This window comes from Fusarium falciforme, chromosome 6 (assembly GCF_026873545.1).
Source record: "Fusarium falciforme chromosome 6, complete sequence".
Taxonomy (NCBI): Eukaryota; Fungi; Ascomycota; class Sordariomycetes; order Hypocreales; family Nectriaceae; genus Fusarium; species Fusarium falciforme.
In genome coordinates, this window is record NC_070549.1 from 1,583,723 (window position 1) to 1,611,341 (window position 27,619).

Sequence of the window (27,619 nt, forward strand, 5' to 3'; positions counted from 1 at the left end):
AAGGTTGAGCTTCGATCTTTTTTTCTCTACCACCTTCTAGGTGCCCTCTACTTGAAATCGCTCTCTGTGATTTGCCTTGCCTTTTCGTCATAGTCTTTCTCCTACGTCTGTCCTATCACTAGAGTCTCATTGACCTGCCGCCATGTCGGAATCTCGCAAATCCAAGTCACCGCTTCGGGCTCTGGACCCTCAGCCCATGCGAAGCCCTTCTCCTCCCGATGGACGAGCTCCGGAGAGAGCAAAGTCGTATCCGGGACCTGACTCCCAGTCTCAGCAGTATGGTCCTCAGCCGTACAATCCCCAAGATTACTCCAACCAGAGCTACAACCCTCAAAACTACGGCCCGCCACCAAACAACTATGGATCTCAGAACTACAACCAGCCGTACAACCCCCAGAACTACCCTCCTGTCTCCGGTCCTCAGACAGGTCCTGCCATGTTTCCCACGCGCCCAGTGTCCGACTCGTATCTTCCCGACCATGGCGGAGCAATGGCCAGCAGCACCAAGATCACCACCACCCAACAGTATAGCACCCAGCAGCAGTATAGCTCTCAGCAGCAAATGGTGCCAGCCATGGCCCCCACTTCGCTTCGAGAGCTCCAAGCTCTCAAGACGACGTGCCAGTTTAGTCTGCGCGAGTACCTCAGCCTGCAGCGGCAGAGACGGAGCGGTGACTCGGCCATGTCGGCGTATGAGCTGGACACGCGCATCCGCAACCACACCACCGTGATGCTCAGTGATCTACGGATCCTCCAGAGTGAGGTGCGCGGGATTGGCAAGGAGGCCGAGAACCACCGCTGGAGGAGGTGGATTATTGGTGGTGCTATGTGAGTTAATCGATCAACCCACTCGGAGCTGCACAGACTAACATGCCACAGTGCCACGTTTATTCCCTTTATTCGCAAATTCTGGCGCCGGAGCCACGACGACGAGGAATCAGCAATGTCGGCCAATGACACCGAGTACGCCTTCCGCAAGTCCAAGGGCCTTCTCGAGTACATCAAGAACGCCCTCCTCGGCCACGGCAGATGGGCCAAGTTTGCCTTTATCGTCTTCGCGGTGCTGTTTGTGTTCTCCAACGAGGTGTCGCTCCGGGTGGCCCGGACGGTGCAGAAGCGCATCAAGAAGCTCTGCGCGCGCATCGAGCAGGGCGACCCGGACATTGACGAGAAGGATATGAAGGTGCTCGATGGCTGGCGATGGAGGGTTCTCTTGTGGTAAGCACTACAGGACGGGATGGGACATGAATGATATCGTAGTATGAGGACATGATTTTAACGAAGCCTCGGCGATTGCATTTCTTGTATTATTCTTTTTGGGGTTTCGGTTTCTTAGATATTTCGTGCCACTCAATTTACTTTGGACAAATAGTAATTGACGCTTTACTCGCATTGTCGCTGTCTTGTCTGATGGTGACATGGAACTTTATTTGTGAGGCCGTGGGTCGTGCGCTGGAGGGGAGGGCCTCGCTCGGAATCTTCACTAAACACCTCCATTAGAGCCAAGACATCGGCGCGTCGCGACTCACCACCATCAACGATTTTCATCGCACGCGTTGTAGATATTGGACACTCAAACTCATACGTCTTTGGAAAACTCATTTAATGGGAGAGAAGCGCAAAGCAACAGAAGAGGCTCCTGGCCAGCCAATGGCCAAGGGTCTCGACAGTGTCACATCTCAGGAAGCGACCCTGCAAAAGCCACTGGAAGGGCCACCAGAAGACGATGTTTCTCGAGATCGCCACTTTGCTGACTTGTACACGAAAACGCCCGACTTTAAACAACTGGCGCTCCAGGACAAAGGATTTGCTCTACTGTACATCCTCGCTGTTCAATTCTTCCAGTAAACAAACCCTCTAACGGAGCTTTATAGATGGAACAAGCACAAGCCGGATTTCTTCGACAACCCGCAATGTGTCATGCAGCTGACCAAGACTCTTCTCAAACTTGACTTTGGACTTGAGATTGAACTTCCTGATGACCGACTCTGTCCTCCTGTGAGTTGGCCTCTTTTCCATGACGCGTCGTTGAGTCTACTGACGCGATTCTCCAGGTCACGAATCGACACAACTACGTGCTGTGGCTGAAGGGCCTCCTGGATAGCACTTCGTATGAGAAACCGGGAAGTAAACTCGTTGGTCTGGATATTGGTACCGGGGCGAGTTGTATCTACCCTCTTTTGGGCTGTGCCCAACGACCATGGGAATTCATCGCCACTGGTGAGAAAGTCATTCCCATTCACAAGCTTCCAACTAATAGAGCATAGATATCGATGCAAAGAGTCTTGAGCACGCTCGCAAAAATGTAGCTCTTAACAAACTAGAGCACCGGATCAAGGTCGTGGAACGAAAGCCAACAGACGCCATCATCCCTCTCGACGATCTCAACGTAGATAAAATCGACTTCACAATGACCAACCCGCCCTTTTACAAATCAGAGCAAGAAATGATCAAGAGTGCCGAGCAAAAGTCTCGGCCACCTTTCACGGCATGCACGGGAGCCAAGGTCGAGATGGTTACCGAAGGTGGCGAAGTCGCTTTTGTCGACCGTATTCTCAAGGAGTCGCTCAAGCTACGAGAGCGTGTGCGTTGGTACACGGCCATGTTTGGTTTCCTGACGAGCTTAGTCGACTTTATCGCCAAACTCCGCGAGCGAGGAATCGACAACTACGCTGTGACTGAGTTTGTCCAGGGCAGCAAGACGCGACGGTGGGCGATCGCCTGGAGCTTTGGGAGCATGCGGCCGACGCAGGAAGTTGCTCGCGGTATCAAAACGGCTGTCCCAAAGAACATTCTCCCAGAGATTACGGAAGAAGAGGTCGTCGATGTGCCTTTGCCCGAGAAAGTTGGCGATTTCGCAGATCGTTTCAGAGATGAGATTGCCAAGCTCGAGCTGACATCATGGGAGTGGGATAAGGAGCGCCTCGAGGGCACGGGACGAGCCGCCGACAGAGTGTGGGCACGAGCATGGAGAAGACGGAAGCAACGGGAGATGCAGACCGAGGTCGCCGACGGGTCCAAGGCCGAAGGGGCAAAGTGTGTCCTCGCGTTCAAGGTGTCTATCCGCGTCGCCCAGGATCACATCTCGGTGAGCTGTCGATGGCTCGAAGGCCACGATGCTGTCGCGTTTGAGAGTTTCCGGGGATACTTGAAGAAGACGGCACGGGGCATCGTGGGCTCTGAGGGGGGCACACGGACTTGAGTGTTGGAAAGGGTGCTTTTGTCTTTGTAAGGAGTGACTATTCCTGTTAATCTCGCTATGTAAATGCTACTAATCTTGCCTCCAGAATCCTACAAGTCGTCCTCTTCCCTCTTTGGGGCTTCGGAAACGTTCACTCAAGCCTTAATCTTTGTCCTGAAAGTCTCAAGATCGGCCAAGACCTCGGCCTTGCTCTTCCCCTTGACAAGAGCCCCCAGGATAATATCCTGCTCCGAATCAGGGGCCATGTTCTCGTTCTTCGGAGGGTTGTTGTCCAGGTTTGTCGGGAAAGGATATCCTTCACCAACAGCTGACACAAACATCTTGACCTCGTCGCTTAGACCCTTTGCCTTGTACAAGGCCGTCAGGTCGTCCCACGTGCTCTCCACCAGCGGCAGAGCGTCAATCGTCTCCATTGGCTTGCCAAAAGCGCTGCTGATCTGGAGTAGGTTCACCAAACGGTTGATGTCGGAGGACTTGTTTTCGCCTGCGGCGTGGAAGAGGGCTGGGTTGAAGAAGAGGCCGTCGCCCTTCTGCAGCGGAAGGGCGACGTACTTTTCCAGGAAGAACTCGTTGAACTCTGGGAGACGGTAGGCCATGTACCCGGCGGAGAAGGCCTGGCTGAAGGGCAAAAGGCGAGTTGGGCCACTCTCGAGGGGGACATCAACGTGGGCAACAGCACCCTGGAGTGTCAGGCATTGGCTGGCAACCTGCATAGCTCGAGGATACCCGCCACAGCGCTCAGCGGACATGAAACCGAGGTGGTAGTCACGATGAGAAACCTGCGGCTGCCCACCAGGTCGGACATTGTTGACCTGCGCAGTAACACGGTATCCAGGACCGAGCCAAGAGCCAAAGATGAGGTCGAGGTACGGGTTGGAGTAGTAGCTCAGGAACGAAGCCGGATCCTCGAGCCCGTGCTTGCTGAACGAGTTCCAGATACGGTCGTTTTTGCCGGCGCCGGCAAAGTGGTCCCCGGAAATCTTGGTACCCTCATTCTCCTTCTGGATGATTCTTGCGTACGTTTCCGTGGCCTTGTCGATGACGCCGTGGTCTTTGTATAGCCCCGCGGTGACGAGGACGCCAGGACCGTGGAGGAGAACACGGTACCACTCATCTTGAAGAGCAAGCTTCTGCTCCTCAGTCAAAGTAGAGTACTCTGCAAGGTTGTAGATGGGAATGTTCTCCTTGACATCTGCAGCAAGAGGATACTGCTCCTTAGTAGCCCTCTGCGAGCAGATAGCCTTGAAGGCATCCAGCGAAGGGGGCGGCGACAGCTTGAACAGCCTCGCCTGCCCCTGCTCCGACAAGATGCCATCAGCATCGTTCTTGTGAGTTCCGTTTGAGGCCATTTTGCAGAGTCTGGTCGTGGTATGAAAGGTGCAGAGTTTGAGTTGGCTTCGGGATGGGAATTCCGAGGCTCTTATAATGCTCGCCGCGGCGGGGCAGCGACGGAATTCTGCCCGAGCGAGACGAGTGGCCATGATGATCAAATCTTGCTTTTGAGGGGTAAAATATGTAATAAGATTGTTTAATTGGTAAACTGGGACGGTGTTTTCGCCGAGAAGAGGGGGAATGGGTTGATGGGTTTGGTGGTGAGTCTGGGGGAGGATGGTGTTGTTCTTATAGCTTCACTTGATGTGTCTCCACACTGACGTACAGAGCGAAACCAGTGGTATACCAATGCAGACCAGCTCTTTTCACAATGCGGTATCACTGTTGTGTATAGATCTATCTGTTCTAGATATTTGTTGGCCTTTTGCGGCCTAACCACGATGAGAGTCGACCATGGATTGGCGCTGTACTTTTAGCAAAGTCCAAGTCACCAGTGGCACTTGCACACACCATCGAGCTTGTCGTCTTTCCCTCTCTCTCTCTCTCTTTTGCTATACCCCTTTGTTCTTTCCAGGTTGACGCGAATCTGCCAAAAGGTGAGAGAACGGGCAGTTTAAAGGCGTCAATATCTGCCTGTATTCCCAGGTTGGGTGGGTTTGCTTGGTCCAGTTACGCGATGAAATCCGCAACAGGCGAGCTTTCTTACTTCACAAGGCCTCGGTTATACTGTCTCGTCGGAAAAGACGCCGACTTTGAGGGGGACAGTTAATGATGGCCGAGGGATGAGGGGGGCTGAAGTGACCTTGACTGCTTGACAAGGGTCAAGCATCCATGTTACTTCGTCATTGAGAGTTTCCAGTCTTTGAGCTGGTTGTCATCATGTCCGTCCTCCACCATGACATTAACCAGTATGCATTTCCCCTATACGACATCGACAATATCCATCTTCCATGGATCTCGCCGACAATCCTCGACATCCCCGTCAAATATACCAACACGTATATATGCCCCAGCCACCTGAGCTGATTTTCGAAGTAGAAGTCCAGACATCATATCGGTATCATACCTTCGAGCAACATCCGATGCGTCTTGAAGCACGCCTACCCCAAGCGCCAGAAAAGGTGAATGCGTCTTATCGACCTTGAGAAATTCCTCTACACTTTCCTCTGTGTCGAGGCTGTATATCAGTCCCCTAGCATCATCGCGAACATCGAGTTTATTGACGTGGACTTGGTCGCCTTTGGTCGTCTCATCCTTGCTGTGAGCTGGATCCGGGGATGCTCCGCCAGTATTGTCTTCGGCATCCGAACTCCCTCTAGACAAGTGCGCTTTCCATGTCCACGCTTGAACTCGAATTCTCCCCTCTTTCAGCTTTCCAAATGGGTCGCTCGTCCCGAGTTCTAGTTGAACATCAATTACCTCGAGACTCGTCCCTTCAACTACACGCGTATTCTGGATCATGAAGTACGGATCCATCCCCCCGTCAACCGCTGATGTCTTGGACGCCCAGCTCCAGGACGGGGCCAGATACTTGGGGGTCTCTTTGACTGGGGCTTGTCGATACCACATCAACCCTCGAGCGATGTCGCCTCGCCATAAGCCAGCACAGTAAGTATCTCTTGTCATCCTATGCACTTGTCTAGCCAAACCCGAAATAGCAGGGAAGAGGTCATCGGCGTAGGTGAGCTTGCGGCCACAGAAGTCGATGACAATACGAAGCCACGCTCCATGTGCATCCGGAGGTTGATCAGTGTCCTCACTTCTCACTGCGGTTGGCGTAGCTGTTCCATTCAATGCAATGAAAGCCTTTGGGTTAGTCCAGTTCAATGGAAGAGATGCCGAAAGGATCGGATTCCGGTCGGCTTCAACCCTCCCACAAGTTCGGCAGTGCCAGATAATTTGCTCCTGTGTAAAGTACAGAGTCCTAGGCGCAAGCATAGTCTCTTGTAGTACCCATCCCCGGAGCTCGAGTGGATTAAAGAGCTTGGAATCCAACATGTCTTCGAAAGATAATAGTTGCTTTCTGATGTAGATGTTCGACGTTCCGTCAGACGACTTGCAGGGAACCATGATAGCGAAGTCTGCAGATCTATTGAATAGAACTGACTCTCGTTTGGCCAGGATGCCCTTCTCTGCGCTGTTTGGATGACTTGCTGCAATGGAGAGCGTCGCATCCTTGTAGTAGCTCCCCATCTTTTCCGATTCCTTGACCCAATCGTCAGATGAGTCTTGCAAGATACAGAGTGAGTCGATCCAGAGGTAACGAAAGCCCAATCCTCTCGTCACCTTTATGGCATCTTGAAATGTTTTTGGTAACAAGGACCAGGACAGTTGTTGGCAGTGGGCTTGAAGGTTCGTTTGGGTTGTGGTGAGGATATTCTGGCTTCCCCATCGATGACTTAGAGACACCCACTCGCCTATTTCTCCATTGGATAAATGCAGACGGGCCTCTTTTGAGCCGTCACTTGGACCTACGTCGATGACTCTCGTTGGGAGTCTTGCAGTTCCTGGGCGCCCGCAGCCAGCATGGTGAAGGAGGCAGGTTTCTAGCCAAGATCTTGCTAGGTCAAAGACTTCAGGCAGTCCAGCCTCTGGGCTGATAACTCTCCCTATGAAGATGGAATGCTCTGCCATCAGCAAAAGTGATTAGCCGATGCTAGCTAGACATATCAATACAGGTAAGTGAAACGAACCTTGAAGAGTGAAAACACCTAGCCGTGAGAGGAATTTCGCGACTCCTTCATTAGACAGCTTCAACCCGACGCTATGACATGCCTTTTCGATTCTAAGCCATAGCTGTGATTCAGCCTCGCGCCGCACCCCATCTATGGCTACCGATCTGAATGCCTGGCACATCTCGCAGCCCTCATCGGCCGCCTTCTCGAGGGCACTCCAGGAAGCATGATGCCGATATCCAAAGGCTGAGCGTTTGTTACGAGGCCGCCGAAGGAACTCCTCCCAGCTGATTGTGGCGCTGGCCACGTCTAGATCGATGGAGGCACAAACCCGACAAAGCATGATCACTATCTGGGACTTTGATGCCTATCTAGAAGTGAGGTCATTCGGGTTCGAGTAAGGCTTCGTTTCTCCCTAAATGCGCTCAGAGGCTGACTAAGAGTTGTCTCCGCTACCGTGAGCTGAGCCGTGCCTGTCCAGTGGCTGGCTGGGCATATAAGGCTGGCGAGTAACTGGGATTTTTTGGCTGCGCATTATGTTCAACTCTGACAATCATGTGCTTCTTAGGCCCTATGGATTCCATCTTTCCAGCCAGTTGCACAATTTACGCTACTGCTAGGCCAGTTATAGTTCGCCTTTGTGATACCTTCCGAGGGCATACGCCGTATTCCCTAGTCATATTTACCCCAAGTTTATGTAGCCAGTTGAAACAATACAATTTTCAGATGCCTTACTAAGGTCTCTGGGTTAGATGTAATCTGCAATTGGGTATAAGCTGACCCAAAGTCTCCTGCGATTATTGATATTTCAGAAGAGATAGAAATTGAGGGGAGGCCATCCGCTCAGGCCCATGGAGAACGTCCACGCAGTCACTAACTCCACCTATATAACATAACGTCTATGCTACAAGCCACCAAATAATAAGTCTCAGCCGTTGTATCTCTCATTGGCCACTCTAAGTATGAGTCCTTACAGTCCAACTATACTTACGGGTCAACTTGAGGGGGCATCCACATTAGCCAGCGGACACCCATCCACATCATCACAACAAGCAGACAGAAACTCATCAGGTCATTTTACTTGTTTGTATTTGGTGATCAGGGTTTACTGATCCCGGTCGTTATTCTGGTGGGCTTTTGCGCCTCGTCATTATCATAGTTGAATAAGCAATCCTCGCTACCCCATTTTCCTCTGTTCCTTTTTAACCGTTCAGGTTACCAATAGTGATGCTCTTGATGTTCTGGTACTCCTGTAGACCGTACAAACTGCCCTCCTTTCCGTAACCACTCTCCTTGATACCACCGAAGGGAGCCTCGGCGGCGCTGATCTTGCCGGTGTTGACACCGACCATTCCGACCTGGATCTTCTGGGCAACGCGCATGACGCGGCTGACATCCTTGGAGAAGAAGTAACCAGCAAGACCGAACTCGGTGTCGTTGGCCAGGCGGATAGCGTCCTCCTCGGTGTCGAACTCGAAGATGGGGGCAAGGGGGCCGAAGGTCTCGTCCTTGGCGACGGCCATCTCTTGGGTAACACCGGACAGGACGGTGGGCTGGTGGAAGAAACCAGGGGAGTCGGGAGTGCTGCCGCCAGTCTCGATCTTGGCTCCCTTGGAGGTGGCGTCGGCGACGTGCTCCTTGACCTTCTCGACAGCGGACTTGTTAACGAGGGGACCCTGGGTGGTGGCCTTGTCGAGACCGCCGCCCATCTTGAGGGCGTTGACCTTGGCGACGAGCTTGGCGGTGAACTCCTTGGCGACGCTCTTCTGGACGTAGAGTCGGTTGGCGCTGGGGACAAGGTTAATCGACATGAACAGAGCATTGAAAGGAGAAACTTACCAGACGCAGGTCTGACCAGAGCATCGGAACTTGCAGAACATGGCGCCCTCGGCAGCGAGGTCAAGGTCGGCATCCTCGAAGACGATGAAGGGGGCGTTGCCGCCCAGCTCCAGGCTGACCTTCTTCAGGGTGCCAGTAGCAAGCTTGGCAAGCATCTTACCAACACCGGTGGAACCAGTGAAGGAGATCTTCTTGACGAGGGGGTTGGTGCACAGCTCGGTAGCGGCCTGGCGGTCGCGGGTGGGGAGGACCTGGATGGTGGCGGGAGGAAGACCGGCCTGGATGGCGAGCTTGGTGAAGGCGAGGGCCGAGTAGGGGGTCTCGGAGGGGGGCTTGATGACGACGGAGCAGCCGGCGGCCAGGGCGGGAGCGATCTTGCGGGTGATCATGGCGGCGGGGAAGTTCCAGGGTGTGATGATACCGCAGACACCGACGGGCTCGCGGATGGTCATGAGGGTGGTGTGAGGGGAGGATGAGGGGATGGTAACACCGTAGGAGCGGGTAGCCTCCTCGGCGAACCAAGAGATGAAGTTGGCGGCGTAGACGACCTCGCCCTGGGCCTCGGGGAGGGTCTTGCCGTTCTCGAGGGAGAGGATCTTGGCGACTTGGGTATTGTCAGTCTTGGGGCCATTGTTGGAAAGGCAGTATCACTCACGATCCTCCTGGTTGGCGAGGACCAGCTCGTACCACTTCCTCAGAAGGGCACCTCGGCTGGTGCCAGTTGTGGTCTCGAAGAACTTGGTCTGGGCGGCATCGGCGCTCTTGATGGCCTTCTGGAAGTCCTCGAGGGCGCAGTTGGCGACCTTGCCGAGGACGGTGGCAGTGGAGGGCTCGAAAACGTCAAACTTGTTCTCCTTGGAGACCCATTCGCCGTCGATGAAAGCATCCTGAATGAACAGGCTAGAGTCCTTGAGCTGTTGTTGACGATTGCAGGTCAGCAATGGAGATCTCGGTGAGGGCAGCAAGCAAAAGCTTCATGAGTGAGGGGCAACTCACGCCAGCGATGGCCTCCTTGTGGTAGGTTTCAGCAGCCATTGTGTATGTGTTGAGGAAGCAAATAAAAAATCGCCAAATACAACAAGATGACAGAGAGAGAAAGAGAAGATGTGGAGGAAGAATGAAGAGGAAAAGCTGGAGAGGTCGGGTCTACTAAAGCTCCAACAGCTCCCGCGTCGATAGGTATTCCACCCCAACGGGCAGACGTCACATGGCCGCGCGAGAATTCCGACCCCGCCGGAGGAAGGCGCGTCTACGCCGTCAAGGTCAATGGAGCACCAGTCAATTGAGGCCGTCGCCCATGGAGATGATCAATAGCCCCATACGGCTCACCTTTGGGGTGTACCTTGAGCCGCCCGAGGTCGGGGCTGGTACCGCTGGCGAAAAAGCAGTGCGACCCTACTGCGTGAGGGTGACCTCTGAGACAGCTAGACAGCGTCGAAAGAGAAAGAATCATGGTCAGGTCCCGCGGGACTCGAAACCCGCAGACCGGAACCGGAACCGGGCCGGATCTTCCCTCGGCTCCGGAGGCAGTTTGGCAAGTCTCCAGCGCCGCCGCCGGCTTTTAGTGGCGACGCAACAGCCGGCATCTGTCGGGAATCGAGGGGTTCATGTGGTTCAATTGCTGTTTCTGGGATGGAAGCGAGCGAGGTATTGGCCTGGCGGCATCTGGGGAAATGTGGAGTACTTTTTCCCTTTCCATGGGTGAGAATAACCCTCAGATCGCTGCGTTGTCCGTGTCCGAGTAGAGACTCTACCCGCGTTTCCCATGATGGGTGCTTTTCTACCCCACCTGGGCTTTGTCATGAAGAATGGGTGCTCTTCTAGCGACTTCCTTGCGCTCCAATCCAGGGCGAGCGGGTGGCAGGTCCTTTAAGTGATGCTTTGGAGATGCTGGTCCGGATCTAGACCGGGCCGTATTGACGTCTCATGAACATGTGGTACAAGCTGGTTGACTTTGCGATACTGCACAGAACATGGAGGGCTGATGATACTCTAGACGGACAACCATTCTTGATATTACATGCCTCTACACCGAAACTGGATTATTCTTTGAAGCACAATAAATGTACTCTAGGCCAGAATTCATTCTCCATCTGCTTCGGCAGCTGTCTCAATCAGGTAGTTACGTAGCTCCAAGCTAAACCCACCTGCTCCATCCATCCCGCCACCATGATGGCCTTTTTTTCTCCAAGCTCCGACGGATCCCGGCCGGCTCATGTCACGCTCGCTGGTTCCCGTTGAAGGTGGAATTGAATGGGGAGGCCAAGATGCCCATCTCGATCTGACAAAGCATGGCCAGATTCTTTACTTCTTTCTTCTTCTCTCGCTTCTCCCTGAAACGAATCCACAGTCCATCATGGGATATCACAACACGCCGTCGTCGGAGCCGCCGTTTGCTTGGTGCCTTGATTTTCAGGAACAGCCGGAAGCCAAGGCCATCACAGATTGACAGAAAGAGTACCTTGCATCACAAAACACTCACCTGTTCAACAACACCAGCATATATCCGGCTAACGCATAAGCAAGCGAACCCTTGAGCTCGATACGAGTCCGTTCTAGGAAATCTCCTTACGACTTCGTTACTATGGGGATGATATGAGCATCGCCTTGGCCAGAGCGAGATGCTTCTCAGATCAGGGAAAACAGCGCACAGAGGCCACGGACGACATGCACTCGCCATTCCAAGAGATTTCTGCGCATTTGTGCCAGCATATGTCAACGTCCTTTCTATTGACCGTGGACCAGCTCTGCGCACAGGCGTGAGGAACCGCGAAACCTAATCAAAACGACCACATCAGGTGTCCTCGAAATGGTCGCCTCCCCCCACTCCTTGGCTCTCAAAGACAAGCTCGATGCTAGAAATGCTTCGGTTTCAAGACGGCCTAAGCCGAAATTTGTCGCTCTCATTCTCAGGGCAAACCCTGAAAAGTGGCTGGACTTGACTTCAGGTTACTCGGGAGAAGCCAGGCCATTGACTCGACGACGTCGAGAGAAACATGAAGCGATTGTGCTCGCTATCCTGGCCGGACCAAAAGAACCAGGAACCTTTCAACCTCACTGTCTACTGATAGCCACTATTGGGACAAGCGTACTACCCAGCGAGCAACGCGCACTCAGCCCGCCCCGGAGACTTCGCACGAGCACTCGAGTTTTATCAGGGGGTCTAAAGCGCCCTTCCACTTGGCTTGACCTTTGAGCCATCCACTACCGATGTACTCAACCAAAAGATGGATTTGCTTGTTAAAGTCCAATCAGGGTATATTTGTGGTAGATGCGGTCAGCAATCCTCCGTCCCGGACAGCTTTGGCTCGCACCCGAGGATGGCTTGCTCCTCACAGCTTGACGGACCTGTTGACTTCGAGCCAAAGTTGGACTAGTACGATGATCACAGATCGAAACCGCTGAAACCCTCCTAAATGCCGCCAATAATGTGTAGACATCAACTTGCGCAACTTGTCACCCTCGACAGTTCTTTGATAGCCATGGGGCTTTTCGCACAAGGTAAATTGCGATGGATCGATGAGACTTATATCACACTTGAGAGACAGTCCCGATTATGATGGTCATGAGTTTCTCAAGCTTTGCTATCAGGGTCTGAAAATGACCTCTCCTTCCCTCTGCTATCCAATATCTCGGACGGGCGTTACCAGCTATCCTCTTAGAAAAGTGAATCCAGTCTTGTTGTAAAACCCCAGCTTTGATGATACCTTCGCTTCCGCTCGGTAGCATTTCTACAGATCGTAGCTTTATTGCATTCCTGCTTATATATTTATTGGAATATCTTGCTTCTTTACAATACCCTAGCCCCGTGTAGTTGGATCTAGACTTCAAACAGCGATAGAGACATTGATTCCGTGCGACGTCGGTGCCCCCAAAATCCTAAATTTTCATGTAGGGTAGGCCGGGCATCCAACATCAGTACCTCAGGTGTACCTTCAACTTCGAATTGGACGTCGCAAACTACCTAGGCTGGTTTGCATTTCGACAAAATGTAAAGGATCTCTGGGCTAGCTTAAGTTTTGCAAGTTGGTTCAATTCTGTTTTAAAGCAATAAAGCACATCGTTTTGAGGTTGGCATGATCTGTTCACGACGATGTTCAAGCAACTGCTGCCAGTGCTCGGCACTCCTGGGCAGGCCCTACCCCTGGGCAAGCCCTGGTCAGCTGTGACCACGATGATGGCATGGATGGGTGCTGCAGCGAGTGGTTCTTCTTCCTCCAATCATTCTTACTACTGATGTTATTCTAGCTTACTCTTTTATGGTATGGATGCAAAAACTTGCCCTGCAACAGAAGAAACAATCTCAAGGAGATCTGGAGAATAATTTGTTCAAGACCAGCCTGTCGTGGTGTTGAATTGTGCGAACCTGTTTGGCTGGGCAACGTGCCCGCCTGACCAAAGCTCGATTCCCCCGCACACATTTCCCCACTAACGCCGACCCTTGCTCCTCTCCTCTCCTCAATCAACCTTGCTTGACCTTGACCTTGGGTGGAGTTGGGCGCTCCAATCTTGAACCTCTATTCAGCCCACTCGAGACGTCCTCGTCCCCGTCTCTATCTTAATCCTGGTGTCGTTTTCATCTTGAGCGCGTCAAGCATCGCGCAGCTTCATCCCAGAAGAATCATGCCGTCCTCAGCGCAGGGCCCGCCTCGACGCAAGCACGTCACCACTGCTTGCGTGCCATGTCGCGAGAGCAAGGTCAAGGTGAGTTCCTTGCTGGATATCAGAAGCAGTTTGACGACGGTAAATCGTGGCCATGAATCAACTAACTTCCCCAGTGCGATGGAGCCTCCCCCATCTGCTCCAACTGCAAAAACAAAAACAAGGATTGCCGATACCAAGCAGGTGATGACAAGCGCAAGTCAGTCATGATCCCGCTGTCGCATTCAATCATGCTCACTCTCTTATGCACAGACTCTCTCTCCGCGTTGCCATCGAGCTTCTCTCTGGACGCATCGAGCAGCTGTGCAATTTCATCGGCGAGAATTCGCTTGAGCCTCCACCCATGCCCAAGGAGGAACAGGAGGCTCTCATCAAGGTACTTGGCCATCTAAAACTGACGCACACATTTGCCAGCAAAGATGCTGCGAGGGCACCATCAAATGGCACCGCTTCTCCTCGCCAATCACCAGGCCAAAATCAACCAAACGCGAATGCAGCGATGGAGTCACTTCCCCCGCCCCCGGCGCCTTTGCCGGTCTGGGATAGAGTTGATGATAGTGCACAAGTTGCCGTCATCACTCAGCCTGATTTGATGGCACCTCCACACGCTATAGGGGACTTGGATGGCCTGGACGTTATCAGACGCCCGACTCCAGATGACCATGCCTCATGCTCTCTGGCAGTCAACCCGCCTTCTTGGACTTGGGGCAATCCTGAAGACCCAAACTTCAACTTCCAGCCCCCGTTTGCCCTAGACTCGGGAACCATAGGCGGCATGCTTCCGTTCCCGACTCCCGGGTCGGGCGAGCACCACTCGATCAAACTGCCTAGTGGCCCGGGATCCGACGAGGCAATCAGTGACACAGAAAGCACCGAGGTACTCGTTGACCAGCTTTCCGATCGCATCGGGTCCCTGCAAATAGGACCCGGGGGACAGGTGCGATACTACGGGCCCACATCTAACTTCAATCTTGTCGAGATGCCCGCGCCTGACAATCTTACTATTCATCGCACTGTTCGAAACAACGGGCAAGAATACCTCGACCGTCTTGGCATCGGCAAGTCTGTGCCCGCTGACCTCGAGGAGCATCTGGTCAACCTCTACTTTACTTGGCAAGATGCAGCTTTCCATGTTGTGAACCGAGCCATGTTTGAGGAAGCGAGGATCAACTGGCGCGACAGCAAGGAAGACACTCAATACTATTCAGAGGCGTTGCTCAACTCAATGTGAGTCTATTTCTCGACACTTTAATTCAGGTGGCTGACATTGGTGGAGATGTTCCTTAGGTGCTGCCTTTGAATCGCGACACCATCCAACATTTGTCACATTTCCCAAATCCTTGTCCGACTTCTTTGCCGACAGGGCCAAGGCGCTTCTTGAAATCGAACTGGACTGTCCCTGCTTGGCGACGGTGCAGGCCATGGTGGTCCTCAGCAGCCACGACATCGGCTGCAAACGAGATGCGAGGGGTTGGCTCTATAGCGGTAAGTGAGCTCTAGGTGAAAACGAGCCAGTACTGACTAGTTGAAGGGATGGCCATGAGACTGGCTTTTGATATGGCTCTTCATGTCGACTTGAGTCCGTATGTGGCGAAGAAAGCCGTCACTCAGGCGTCTGCGGATCTGCGTCGCGACATTTTCTGGGCAGCGTATACTGTAGACCAGTAAGTACCTCGTCTATATTCGGCGGCTCTTCTCTAATGTTTCGCAGCATGTGGGGATTCTATCTTGGGCGCCCGTTCCGCATTAACATGGAGGACGTCACTGTTGCCAAGCCTGTCGGAGACGTCAGACCTGAGAGAGCTGGACAGTGGATTCCATATGTCTCGAAAAAGTCCTTCGATGAGCTCACCCCTCTACCAGACTACACGGATGAGCTACATCGACAAAGGACCCTCCTCAGTGACATAATGGTTCCTCTCGGATATGCTCTGTGAGTTCGGCGCAGTGGTAGTCTGGATTCAACATCACTGACCTGGACATAGATATGGAAGCAGAAAGATACCGGCTGCTACTCTGCAAGAAATGAATGTTCGGACGGTGGAAGAGCTACTCAACTGGCGGGCTGACTTACCCACTGTACTCCAAGTCGATCTCGATGACCGCGAGACGCCATACCTCCCACACGTCATCCTACTACAGTCAGTATACTGTTCATACATATTAGACACTGCTAAAATTGGTACAGCATGCAATATCACCAGAATATCATACACGCTCACCGCCCATGGATGTCACGAACTTACGTGCAACCGTTCCCTCCACAGGGCCCTGGGGCGGCACATGCACGCATGATGTGTGTAGAATCCGCGTACGCCATTGCCAAACTCCTCCAGCTCTACGAGATACGCTATGCACTCCGCCGCATGAACATTCAAGGCGTCGGCATCGCATGCTCAGCGGCTTTGCTGCTCATCTTTGCCTCCGTGACAAACTATCAACGCCAAGGGGAAAATGAGATTGGTCTCCATCTAAGTGCCTGCTTCAGAGCACTAGATGAGCTGGGAGCTACATGGGAGAGCGCCAAGAGGGCCAGAGACTTTCTCGTTCTGTTGCAGCGGCAGTGGGAGCTTCACGGACGGACGACAAGAGCACGACGAACCTCACCAACCGCAGCAGCAGACTCTGCTCCTCGAAAGCGGACACGGACCTCACTTGATAACGGCCAACTTCACGGCGTATCACCGTCTCACGTATCACCGCCTCAGCTTCGACAGGGGCTGCTGGGACAAACGGGCCCTGCTGATATTGAGATGGGGCTTGACCTGGACTGGATCTTCACGGGAGATGTGTATCCCATACCTCAAGGTCCAATGACGAATCCGTGAGGTTGAGGATATCTTGAGCATGACGCAGAGGGGTCAATATCAAGCGGGGCCTCGCCCTGCCAGTCAAGTCTACCACCGTGCTTCTTGCATGGCATATAGCATTGTCACAGCCATCCATGAGGAGGCTCAGTACCGTTGAGACAGGATCACCGAAGACGATTGCCCAGTTCTGCAGCTCGGACAAGGCACAACCTGGGAATTCTTTTCCCGCCCTGAACGAGTATAATTGTGTCCGGTCATGGGTCAGTACAACGGCAACGACCAGTATCATACGCTTCCCTCGAGCACCGTGCTTGCATCAACCCAGCTAGCATACACTCCAGCCACGAAATACCCAGAACATACCTCGAACCTCTTTGTCATCTACTGTCGCCAGAGACTCGCCCAAAGCTACGGCACGATTCGGCTCAAGAGCTCATCTGCAACACCTCGACGAGTGCCATAAGACACCCTGGGAGGCTTACAGCTAGTCCCTCGCGTTGCATCACATCAGTCGCTTTGACTATTTCAAAAAAGGGACTTGCGGCGTCTTGCTTCAAATTTTCAGTCGCTTCTTCGGATGCCTTGATCAAGAGGCGGCTGGGGCAGTGGCCGACACTGCATATTTTTCTTCGACCAGCAGGCCTCTGGGCCAACCCCGGATTCGGAGGCCTCAACACTTTTGAGGGTCGGCCTTTGGCCCCAGAACCCTTCCTCAAGGGCCGGCCCTCGACCCGGATCCTCTGTGTGGTTGGCCCCTTTCTTGTTTCTGTCATCAATGACGTCTCTGAAAGGGGCCATCAGCCACAATAACAAATGGCACAGTTATCAATACATGACGGCATCAAAACCCAATGCCGTAACCGGGGATTTCTCGCCCTATGACCTCTTCTGGAATCCCTGGTATTTAACCTATTCCCCGAATCGACATCACCCACGATGTCATCGGGTCTTCTGGCCTAGTTATGCTATCAAGGACCGGGCTTCAACTATAACAAAGAACACATTATCAACACATCATAGCATCATATCCCAATGCTAACACAGTGGCCTTGGCATCACCCACGATGTCATCGTGGAGCAGGATGAGGCTCTCCCTGCGAACCCTGCCGGCGCCAGTGGCTGGTGGTGACGGCGCTGTCAAGTATCTATCTATCTATCGGCTCAGTTATCCCACCAAGGGCCGGCCTTCAACTATAACAAAGAACACAATAACGACGCTACCAACAAGGCCACCACTACCACTGCCGCTGAGGTAGGCTCCTGGGGATATAAAGTATGAGAAGATTATCGGAAAACAAGGAGGTCGCACTCTTTCCATTCCCACCAGGAGATGGGCTGCTTCAACCCTCGGCGGCCCCTGAAAGTCCATACCCAGAAGGGCTGGTCTTCCGCCATCCCCCACCTTCATCGAGGCAGCAAATACCTGCAGCCCGACCTGCTCCATGCTCCAGGGGGCAAGGGCGAGAGGGAATGCACTGGAGATGCCCTTGTGGTTGATCATCGCATGGCCTATTTTGAAGATGTCGTTGATGAGTCGAGCATCAAAAAGTTGCCTCGGTTGGCCAGCCAATACTAGCCCGTGGCGGAAAGAACGACACCCTAAGAGACTCAGTCTCCATGGTACCCCTTCTTGGGGTGGAGGATGGAAGATTTCATCCAGGTGTCCCCGACTTCATGGGGTTGGCTCGGTCCCGCCTCAGTCGTTATGAGGGGAGCAAGTGTGCATGGCTCCAACTGAGATGATATCGGAGTGAAAAGTTTCAATGGTTCCTCCTTGGTGGGAAAGGGGGATGGGTTTCCATGATACCCCTTTTTGGGGCCCCAGAGAAGCAAACATCACACTGGTGTTTGCTTCTTGGGGTGCATCATGTGTGCCGTGCATATCAACTGAGTCCAACAACCAGGGAAGCAAGCATCATATTGGTGTTCCGAGGGCCTTCGACGCATTCGACATGGCGGAACGAGTCTCAATGATACCCCTTCTCTGGGGTGCGTCATGCATGCCTTGAGCCAAGGGAATCTGATAAGAATGAGAAACGTTTATTTCGAAGCACACAACATGGGCATGATATGAACTCAGTCGCTCCGTTTCGATGTTCCCGAAGCTTTCATCTTCCTTTCTCAGCCGGCATATCAACTGGAAGGACCCGGAAGATAGCCCAGAGAAGCAAACATCACATTGTTGTCTGCTCTTGGCTCGTGTCTATACTCGCCAATATCGCTAGCTCGTCAAGATCTCGTGTTGGGAAGGGGCCCAGAGAAGCAAACATCACATTGGTGTTTGCTTCTTTGGGGTGCATCGTATCTTGAATCGGTACGAAACGGTAACCTGGGTCCTTGCAACAGCTTTCTTTCCATCATGGTCTTGGTCATGTTCTAGGTCCATCCAAGTCTTTTCGTGGCTTAGCCTAGCCTTGTTCATACGGTTATCGTCTTGCTGATTTCGTCTGGAGGAATCATCTGAAAGGGGGAAGCACAACTTTGACTGTGACATGGGACAGATGCATCGGGGGAATGGTCTAGAGAGGAGCAAGACCGAGGTCAAGACACAGGCCAATGGTGCCACGGCTCCAGATAGCCAAGACAAGAGGAGGAAAAGACGGCGAGGATAAAAAAAATTTAAAAGATTTCTTACATCTGTCAGCTTTGCCGTGATCAACTCTCAGCGCTAAGCCTCGATCGAGAGCCATGTAAATAAAATGTCAATGTATGCTCCTATTGCTACTCGTGGCTATGTGATGCAATTTACCCATACCTCTGCCACTGATGCCATGCTTATGCAGTTGAAATGACCCTAGTTATACAGACTCCCCATGAAAAGCACTATCCGCCAGAGGATGGAAGAATGAACACCGTGAAAGCAACAACTCCTGAACTAAAGGACGCTCAGAAAACAGTGTCACCCCTGTACGCCTTGTCCACGGTACCCTTGCACACCTCGTCCTCCATCCTCTTACCATCCCACATGACATACCCAATACCTCTTAGTCCATATACAAACCTCATGGGCGCAAAGGCATGGTCACCTAGACGGAATCTCTCGTGTACCCTGTCGTAGTATACCTTTGTCCACATCTGTCGCGGGTGGTCGTCCGTTACGTCGTCGTCGGCGTCGACCTCTTGTGCGAGACGGTCCATGTCGGCTACACGCCAGACACCACGCTTCTCGCTGGGTCTCTTGCCGCGGTTGAATTCCTCTAGATCTTCTTCGAGACAGCTCTGGCAGAGGTTGCTTGCCTCGCCGAGAGAACATTGCCATTCCTCATAAGTGGAAGCCTTGAGTAGTTGACTCAAGCGAGGAAGACCAAGAGATAGCTACGCATGTTAGTTAACGTGGTTGAGGAGTTCAGGATATACTCACGCATCGTTGCTCTTCGAATAACTGCGTCTTCTCAGTCAACCACTCTGTCAGGTTCTCACCCCATTGAAAGCCATTGACAACGACTTGACGATAGGCTGGAGTCGCCGACAGGATGGTCAGCATAACTAATTACGAAAAAAAAAATACGTTAAAACAAGTCGCACATAAAAGAGTACAAGGGGAGTCATCCGTTTATACGAACGAACCAGTCTAGGGACGCACCACCGGTCAGTCTCGTCTCGAGATAGTCATACACGCAGGCCAGCTGCTCATTCACCCAAGGTGAATGCCTATCAAAGAAGAGCTTCTTTTGCTTCTTGTCGGGCTTTGTGTCTTCTTCTTCCTCGTCTTGGTAATCGTCGTCGCCGTATCCGGAGGGGAAGAGGTCTTGCTCCTTATCTAGCACCACTTTATCTAGAAAGAGGTTGCGGTAGATCTGGAAGCGGTACAGGGCTCGAGAGATACGATATGTCTCTCCTGGGGAGAGACCTTGGTCATCCGAGATGGACTCATCGCTGTTTACACCATAGAGTCTACGTAGCGAGCACAGGGTAAACTCCTCACGCAGCTCCGACAGGGCATCGTCGATGCGTCCGACCTGGATAGCCTGGCCGAGGGACAAGTGCAGCAGACCACCATCGATACTCTGGAGGGGAGAGTCGTAGCACTTTGTCAAGAAGGCCTCGGCGTCAAGGCCGTTCAGGTCTCTGACGGATTTCTGCGACGTGTACGCGGCAACGGCAAAAGGCAAAAGGTTCTCCGGGATCTGGGAGCGCAGGATGTCCAGGGGCAGGGACGGAGTGTCTAGCAGGGCAGAGTAGAAGATGCGGTGGCTCAGCACTACGGGGGGGAGGAGCTGGATATTGTCCAGCAGGCGGAGGATGTCAGCGACGAGATGTAGCGGCAAAGACGTTATAGAAGCCATTGGGTGTCTGTCAGAGTATGGGAGACGACTTGGAGGAGCCAGCCCTGACCCTCCAGGAGACGTCCATGGTTTATAGGAGAATCTCGGAAGGCATAAACGTTGCATGTTGATGAATGGCACGACTTGCACCGTGCCACGTTGGTCAAAGCACATGAAGCCGGCACTGTAGGGCACTGTAGTGGTATTACTGGCAGCCGAAGTGGTCTCATCCATCTCCCCACACTCGCATTGCACCCTGGATCTAAGATATCGAGATAGATTGACGACATTTTATTACGTGGAGAAGTACGGGGTCCGACCTGTCCAATGTGATATCTGAGGGGGTGTCTGGGCATTCCATTCATTATATTCATGAGTATCAGCATCCAATCCTGATTTGTCTACTGAACAGTCTATGGTCTCAAGTTCCTTTTATTTAACCGTGAACCCCTTTTGTCTATCCATCCATCCCCTTGATTCTTTCTCCCCGAATCTGTCCGATCCGAAAAGAGCGCATCCAGGCCCATGCGCGCCTGAGATGCGCGGCCCGAAAATCCAACGGCCGGGCGGCTGTACCACCAACGATCGTCCGTTTCACGCCTGCCTCAGGCCTCAGCGACCGCCTCCTCGGGAGACTCCTTCATGCAGTCCTCCTTCTCGACTTCGATCGACGGGACAACGATGCCAAACTTGTCGTAGGGGAAGTCGACCAGGGTGGTCATGTACTCGGCCCAGCCGTCGTTGAGCTCTCCGACCTGGTGGAGGTCAACCGCTCCGGCCTCGCCCGTGCGGCCAGCAAGGACCTCCTCCTCACGTCCAGCGTACTCCTTCTTCAGCATCGGGTGAGGGCACCAGATGACGCGCATACCAGCACGACGGCCAGCCTCGACGCCGGGGACCGAGTCCTCGAATACAAGACACTCCTCGGGGGTGATGGGTCGCTCACCAGCAGGGAGCGAATCGTTGATGGTCTTGAGAGCAAGGAGGAAAATGTCGGGCAGGGGCTTGCCACGACCAGGAGTCAGACGAGAGTCGTCGCCCAGGACACGACGGTGCGAGGGGAAGACGGCAAAGAGCTCCTGAAGGTGATCCGTCTTGACGCGAAAGTTGCCCAGGTGGGAGCTGGTGGCGAGGGCAATGTGAACGCGGTGAGGCTCAATGTCGCGGTTGTTGGCCTTGGCCTCGGCGGTAGCGGCGCCGTCCTTGACCTCCCAGTACCGAGTGCGACCGAGGTGTCCCAGCATGTCGGGAATACCAGGCAGCGGCTGAGTGTGAGGGAACAGCTGCTTCTGCAGGGCCGTGTTCTCGGCGAGGTACTCCTCGGGGGAGATGGGGAGCTGAGCCCAGTCGTGGAAGATCTTGTTGGCCTGAGGGCCGGGGCGACCCTGGAGCTTGGCCTTGATGGACCAGGGCAGGGTTCCTTTGCCGTACTTTTCGAGGATCATATTGACGCAGTTGGTGTAGATGTCTTCGGTGTCGAGCAGGAGGCCGTCCATGTCGAACAGACAGGCCCGAACGGGCGGGAAGCTGTAGTTGGAAGCCATGGTCAGCGTTCTTTGCTCTTATCGCAGGTGAATCGGAGGGGAGCAGATCAAAACATACTCGGTACGAGGAGCCATTGCGGCGGAAGCAAGCGGACAAAAGGGTGCTTAAGGGAACAAAAGGCAAATGGGTATCAAGCGGTCGAGGCCAAAGAAAAGCAGGTACAAAATGCCAAAACCCCGTGGCCAAAAGAGAGAGAAGCTCAGCTTGAAGAGAGAAGAGAAGAGGGAGATTGCGATCGAGGTTTTTTTTTTTTTTATCTGGGTTATCAGCAGCTGGAGGGTGTTGGTTGGCGACGCGGGGCAGTGATAGCGATAGCGGGAGAGTGACTCTTCTGGCCGTGATTCACTGGCACGTGGCGGGGAGTTTGGGCGCTGGGCGATAAGCATTTGTAGGCGAGCCCCTCACTAGAGGTCCCCCGCAGCGGGGACCACTTCAGTGGATGTCGTTTGCGGCTAGGCCAGATATGGACTAGACTGTTCCGTCGCCGGGAACAACCTCCACTGTAGCCGTGAGGCTCATGGTTGATCAGGAGCCCGTCGATCTTCTTTAAAGTGAACCCAGACACGACAACATCACGTCTCCACTGCATAAACAACCACACGGCATTTCGAGCTTCATTCTTGCCCAGGAACATCTCAAGGAGTCCTTTTCTCTCAGACCGCTAGTTGTGTGGCTCACATATCTTGAAAACTCTTACGCACCCTCACCGACTGAGCTCGTCAGACCTCGCAACTGCTGGTCTGCATCACGTCAATAGTGACACGACTCCCCTAGACCACAACAGCAATGAGTTCAACCGACAACAAAAAAGATGACGCGATAAAGAAGCCAGATGTCGAGGCGGACAAGGACAAGGCCGAAGGGGTTGATGGCGAGGAGTTGAGGTTCTCACCAGAAGAGGAACAAGTATGTTGGATTTATTCACCCTGCATAATCATCTGTATGGATATATCACGTCATATGCCAGTCACATCATTAAACTATTCTTATATCTCATACTCTTCAAACTCTACCCCCTTCTCTCTATCCAGCTAGGTATCAGTCATCTAACATCCCCAGGCCCTGGTCGAAGAATCCACCGCTGCCAAGGAAGAAGCCAACGCTCTCTTTGCTTCCAAAGAGTATCAAAACGCTCTAGACAAGTACGATGATGCAATCAACTCTTGTCCAAAGTATCTATACTTCCCACGAGCTGTCGTATACAGCAACATCGCTGCCTGTCACCTCAAGCTTGAGCAATGGAAGGATGCCATCAAGGCCGCCTCGGATGCCCTGAGCTCTTTAGAGAAGCTCGAGCAAAAGGACCCGTTACTGAACCCAGATGGGAAGAAGGAAGAGGAAGAGAAGAAGAAAGAGCAGGACGATGATGTTGAAGAGGAGACTGTCAGCTCTGGCGCCACGCGAGCCGCTCCGGCTCCTGATTCAACTGACGATGCTGTCAAGACTCTCAAGGCCGACATCCAGCGTATCCGCAGCAAGTCCCTCATGCGCCGTGCTCGTGCTCGCTCCGAGGCTGGCGGATGGCAAAACTTGGCCGGTGCTGAGGAGGACTACAAGGCACTCGCCGCCAAGCCTGAGAGTCTCGCACCAGCCGACCTCCGCATCGTCCGAACTCAACTACGACAACTACCACCACGCACCAAGGCCGCCCAGGAGAAAGAGATGGGAGAAATGTGGGGAAAGCTAAAGGATCTAGGAAACGGCATCCTGAAGCCGTTTGGACTGAGCACAGAGAACTTTCAGATGGTCAAGGACGAGAAGACGGGCGGGTACAGCATGAATTTCCAGCCCGGTGGGGGCTCCTCCGCGAAATCCTAAGCATGAAGCATCGAAAAGCAAGTTTTCTTCTACTCTGTTGAACCGGCAAGTCCCAGGAACATAGAAGAGAGTAATAGACATGCCAAGAACTCCAACGCCGTCTAAACAACCTCGACATATACTTGAGACACACTCCTTTTTTTCTTTCTTCGACAGCTCACAACTCTCAGTCCTCACATCTTCAGCGTCTCGCACAAGTTAATTGTGAACCCCCACCTCAGAGTGAGGGAGGGTTGAACGAACCTGTCCGGTTTGGTGGCTCGTACCAGTTCTGGTACGGGTGGTTGGGCAACTTGAAATCAGCAAAGCTCAGTGGGTTTACTGGTGTCTTTGTTCCCACTGCAGCCATAACTGGTGGCGTCGACACCCTCCCTGACATCAAGGGCATTGAGGCCCTCCGCACGGACGGCACCCCTTGACTCTGACTCGAGTCTGCCTTTGGGCTCGATACGGGTAGCTTCATTCGTTCCCAGCCCCAGACCTTCTTGAGTTCCATCTCTACAGCACTCAGGCGCCAGCCGCTCGTCGTGTTGATCCTGTCAAGCATGTCCAAAACCTCGGCCTGTTCGCTAGGATTGGTGAGGACAGCGCCAGCGATTGCTAAGCAGCGGATAGCCACAATAGAAACGCTGCGGTCGTTGGTGTGTGCTACAATGCCGCACACTTGGTAGGCGTGGTGAAGTTGCAAGAATCGCATCCTCTCAGAGGATGTGATGGACTCGAGGGGATGTGTCTGTGAGAGGATGCAGTGAGCAGCGTGATAAAGCAGACGACCCAGCGTTGCTTCCCGCTGTATCATCCTACCTCAGGTTAACTTGGATCTTTGGCTGATATTTCGAATAGGAGTTCGCTTACCATATACGAGGGAATGCCGACTTTGCCGTCGACTTGGACTGCTTCACATATCCGAACGGATGCATCGTCCTGGGACAGCTGTTGTTCCAGTCATCGCACAGCCTCTTCAATTCGTGCCACTGGGACATGCGGTTCCCCAACCAGATCTGTTCATCCCTCGGGTCCATGTCCTCAGGCTTGGCCCTTGCCGCTCGAAAGTTGGCAACCTTGGCCACGATGTAGAGGATGCGGTGCACCCATGCTTGTTCATTCCCAATCTCGCTCTCAGGTCCCTGGCCAGGAACTTCAAAGTCGACACCCCATTCGTCAGGGTTCCACGTCGTCTGCCAGTTGGCCGCCACGCAGTTGAGAACCTCGGTCCCTATGTTCAACCAGAAACATGCTGATCCAATACCAGTGCTTCTAGCATTCCACCCGCACTCCCGTACCAGTGCCCGTGAACCTGCGATGTGGCTCATCCTCTGGGCAGGCTTCTCACACATGATCTCGTACACGTTGAGAACGATGGCCGTGGTGGCGCACTCAGCCGTGTTCCGGTCGGGGTTCTGCAGACTGCGGAGAAGCTGCGTCGTGGCCGTGTTATAGTAGAACAAGGCCTTATCGTGGTTCTCTGGTGAGACGAGAGAGATGTGCTTGACTCCACAAGCCAGGAGTGCGTTGAGAAGCATGGTCGACTTGAGGGCGTGGTACGGAATGTTTCTACTAAAGTGCTTGTCCTTATTGAACGAGTCCATCCATACACCAACCTCTTCGACAAAGATCTGCATGTAGTAGACCTCATCAGCCGAGGTTAGAATGTCGCGCCCCATGGTTTCGCTCATCTCGCTGGGGAATGGGTGGATGGGGTTATCGTGAAAGCCCTGCTCGACGGGTATTCTCTCCATTCGTGACGGCTTGTCAAACTGGGGCATTTCCAAATCGACAGTCTCAATACTTGCTTGATGCGGGGATGGCCTTTTTCTTACTGCCACAAGTTGCTCTTGGTTAAAGTCTGGCCGCGGGGTGGTGGTGGAATGCGTTGACGATGAGGGAGTTGCAATATTGGAAACGTCGCTTATCATTCCTCCACCATCATTGGCTTCACCCCTTGCCATGTCATCCTGGTGCTGCAGTAAAGATGTCTCTGAAGCCCTCGGGGTGCTATCGTCAGGAGCCATATAATCGTGGAGCCGCCGCGAGCCTGGCCTATCAGTCGGACCCGGCTCCGGATACTCCTCCTCCGTCTTTAGAGGCTTCGGATCCTCTTTTTCGCTGACACTATCAGGCCCCAGATCATATGGGGCATAGCGACCGAGACCACCCTGGTACTCGGAGGCGATATCTCGAGACTCGTCTTGGAACTCGACTAACACGGTCAGCACAACTTCTCCGGGATCGACTGGTAGTTGCTTTGCGTACCTGCCCACTCCTCGGGAGGTGGCATAGAAGCAGCAGGCCTGTGGAGGTTAATTTCAAGAAAGTTGAGACGTACTCCTCGTTTGCATTCACGGCCTCGTTTGCGGCAGTTGAGGCAGTCCGGCGAGGCTTCATCGCACTTGAGGTGACGTTCCCGGCACGTCAGGCACCCGGTCCGCACGCGTTTCCCCTTTGCCGGTGTTGAAGCTGAAGCTGAGGTTCCAATTGTCCTTGGGGTCGTCATCCCTCTGGTGTTTTCCACCGACGAGACTGCCGGCGGCGTCTGATGGGTGTCTGTCCCGTCGGAAGCTGGGAAGCTCTGGTGGTGGAATTCAAGAGGACGATTGAATTGGGGAGGGTCGTCGGTCGTGTAGGAGAGCGGTGGTTGGCCATGCCACTCTTGAGAGAAGGGCATGGTCTGTCTGCTTCCAGAGTCGTCATTTTGCATCGCCGCACCGAGGCTACCACCAAGCACGGCGATGTCATTGAGGCTTTGGTGCGCAGACACAGTTGGCCGCCTGGCTCTCCGGGCAAGAGGCCAGGTGAGGGTGAGTGATTATGTCCAAGTTGCCGGGGGGTGGTTGGTGTTAGTGTTTGGTGTTAGTTGTTTGACACGGAGAAGAGAGGCAGGACCGATGCTATCGTCCAGCCTCGGGACCTCTTGTTCAAAACAGCCAATGCCTCGAGTCGGCCAGCACGAGACTCGATGAAATCATAGGATCCACGAGCCACGGGCGACAGCCGGTCGGTTCCTGAATCCCCGAGTCGGGAGACAAGGCCGCGCAGGTTCGGGATTGACTCCGCCCCACCGTCGGAGGTAGGATAGGACCAGGCAGCGCGCGCGATAGGGCCGGCAAACGGGACGATGCAAGAGAATGAACCGGAGAAGGGCTGCAAAGGACAAAAAGGACGGCAATTGGAATCCCCAACGATAACCGAGCCTTTCTCTAATCAAGCAAGTGCTTCTGGGGGCACCCTGTCCCGCCGAAACCCGAGGCGCTGGATCATCTATATGAGCAGTCGGCGAGCCCATCTAGAGGCCTGTCGTGCGAGTACGAGTGGCATTCGGCTGTGATTCGGAAAGGCAGGCTGACAGATGCTGAGACCATTACACGGGCATGGCTTTTGTGTATCAATCTCTCTGTCTCTGCCAATTCTCTGTGTCCTCGAGAAACTTCAGAGTGAGAGATTTTAGGACGACGGCTCTTACAACTCTGGGCA

At 53.4% G+C, this 27,619-nt stretch overlaps 9 protein-coding genes across 9 annotated transcripts; 3 read left to right on the plus strand and 6 right to left on the minus strand.

The window, feature by feature from the left end:
- Positions 1-142: 142 nt before the first annotated feature.
- Positions 143-3,202, plus strand: NCS54_00804300 (Hypothetical protein; the record flags this gene model as incomplete). The annotated part of the gene is made up of 4 exons (XM_053153444.1): positions 143-1,817; positions 1,875-1,998; positions 2,055-2,220; positions 2,268-3,202. Exons 1-4 carry the CDS (start codon positions 1,606-1,608, stop codon positions 3,200-3,202), a joined length of 1,437 nt encoding a protein of 478 aa, XP_053009419.1. The 5' UTR covers positions 143-1,605.
- A 134-nt stretch (positions 3,203-3,336) lies between these two features.
- Positions 3,337-4,551, minus strand: NCS54_00804400 (Hypothetical protein; the record flags this gene model as incomplete). Its single annotated transcript, XM_053153445.1, has 1 exon — positions 3,337-4,551. One exon carries the CDS (start codon positions 4,549-4,551, stop codon positions 3,337-3,339), a length of 1,215 nt encoding a protein of 404 aa, XP_053009420.1.
- A 904-nt stretch (positions 4,552-5,455) lies between these two features.
- NCS54_00804500 (Hypothetical protein) lies at positions 5,456-6,727 on the minus strand (the record flags this gene model as incomplete). The annotated part of the gene is made up of 1 exon (XM_053153446.1): positions 5,456-6,727. One exon carries the CDS (start codon positions 6,725-6,727, stop codon positions 5,456-5,458), a length of 1,272 nt encoding a protein of 423 aa, XP_053009421.1.
- Positions 6,728-8,411: 1,684 nt separating this feature from the next.
- NCS54_00804600 (Hypothetical protein) lies at positions 8,412-10,083 on the minus strand (the record flags this gene model as incomplete). Its single annotated transcript, XM_053153447.1, has 4 exons — positions 8,412-8,997; positions 9,049-9,652; positions 9,704-9,962; positions 10,045-10,083. The coding sequence occupies 4 exons, from the start codon at positions 10,081-10,083 to the stop codon at positions 8,412-8,414; spliced, it is 1,488 nt and encodes a 495-aa protein (XP_053009422.1).
- Positions 10,084-13,671: 3,588 nt separating this feature from the next.
- NCS54_00804700 (Zn(2)-C6 fungal-type domain-containing protein) lies at positions 13,672-16,538 on the plus strand (the record flags this gene model as incomplete). Its single annotated transcript, XM_053153448.1, has 8 exons — positions 13,672-13,752; positions 13,827-13,909; positions 13,963-14,937; positions 14,987-15,195; positions 15,242-15,374; positions 15,422-15,643; positions 15,696-15,851; positions 15,899-16,538. 8 exons carry the CDS (start codon positions 13,672-13,674, stop codon positions 16,536-16,538), a joined length of 2,499 nt encoding a protein of 832 aa, XP_053009423.1.
- Positions 16,539-19,406: 2,868 nt separating this feature from the next.
- NCS54_00804800 (Hypothetical protein) lies at positions 19,407-20,848 on the minus strand (the record flags this gene model as incomplete). The annotated part of the gene is made up of 3 exons (XM_053153449.1): positions 20,104-20,848; positions 19,882-20,006; positions 19,407-19,835 (listed from the first exon to the last, which is right to left on the minus strand). The coding sequence occupies exons 1-3, from the start codon at positions 20,804-20,806 to the stop codon at positions 19,407-19,409; spliced, it is 1,257 nt and encodes a 418-aa protein (XP_053009424.1). The 5' UTR covers positions 20,807-20,848.
- Positions 20,849-21,390: 542 nt separating this feature from the next.
- NCS54_00804900 (Hypothetical protein) lies at positions 21,391-22,404 on the minus strand (the record flags this gene model as incomplete). The annotated part of the gene is made up of 2 exons (XM_053153450.1): positions 21,391-22,312; positions 22,388-22,404. 2 exons carry the CDS (start codon positions 22,402-22,404, stop codon positions 21,391-21,393), a joined length of 939 nt encoding a protein of 312 aa, XP_053009425.1.
- Positions 22,405-23,116: 712 nt separating this feature from the next.
- NCS54_00805000 (Hypothetical protein) lies at positions 23,117-24,148 on the plus strand (the record flags this gene model as incomplete). Its single annotated transcript, XM_053153451.1, has 2 exons — positions 23,117-23,236; positions 23,390-24,148. The coding sequence occupies 2 exons, from the start codon at positions 23,117-23,119 to the stop codon at positions 24,146-24,148; spliced, it is 879 nt and encodes a 292-aa protein (XP_053009426.1).
- A 217-nt stretch (positions 24,149-24,365) lies between these two features.
- Positions 24,366-26,846, minus strand: NCS54_00805100 (Zn(2)-C6 fungal-type domain-containing protein; the record flags this gene model as incomplete). Its single annotated transcript, XM_053153452.1, has 3 exons — positions 24,366-24,948; positions 25,004-26,348; positions 26,402-26,846. The coding sequence occupies 3 exons, from the start codon at positions 26,844-26,846 to the stop codon at positions 24,366-24,368; spliced, it is 2,373 nt and encodes a 790-aa protein (XP_053009427.1).
- Positions 26,847-27,619: the final 773 nt, after the last annotated feature.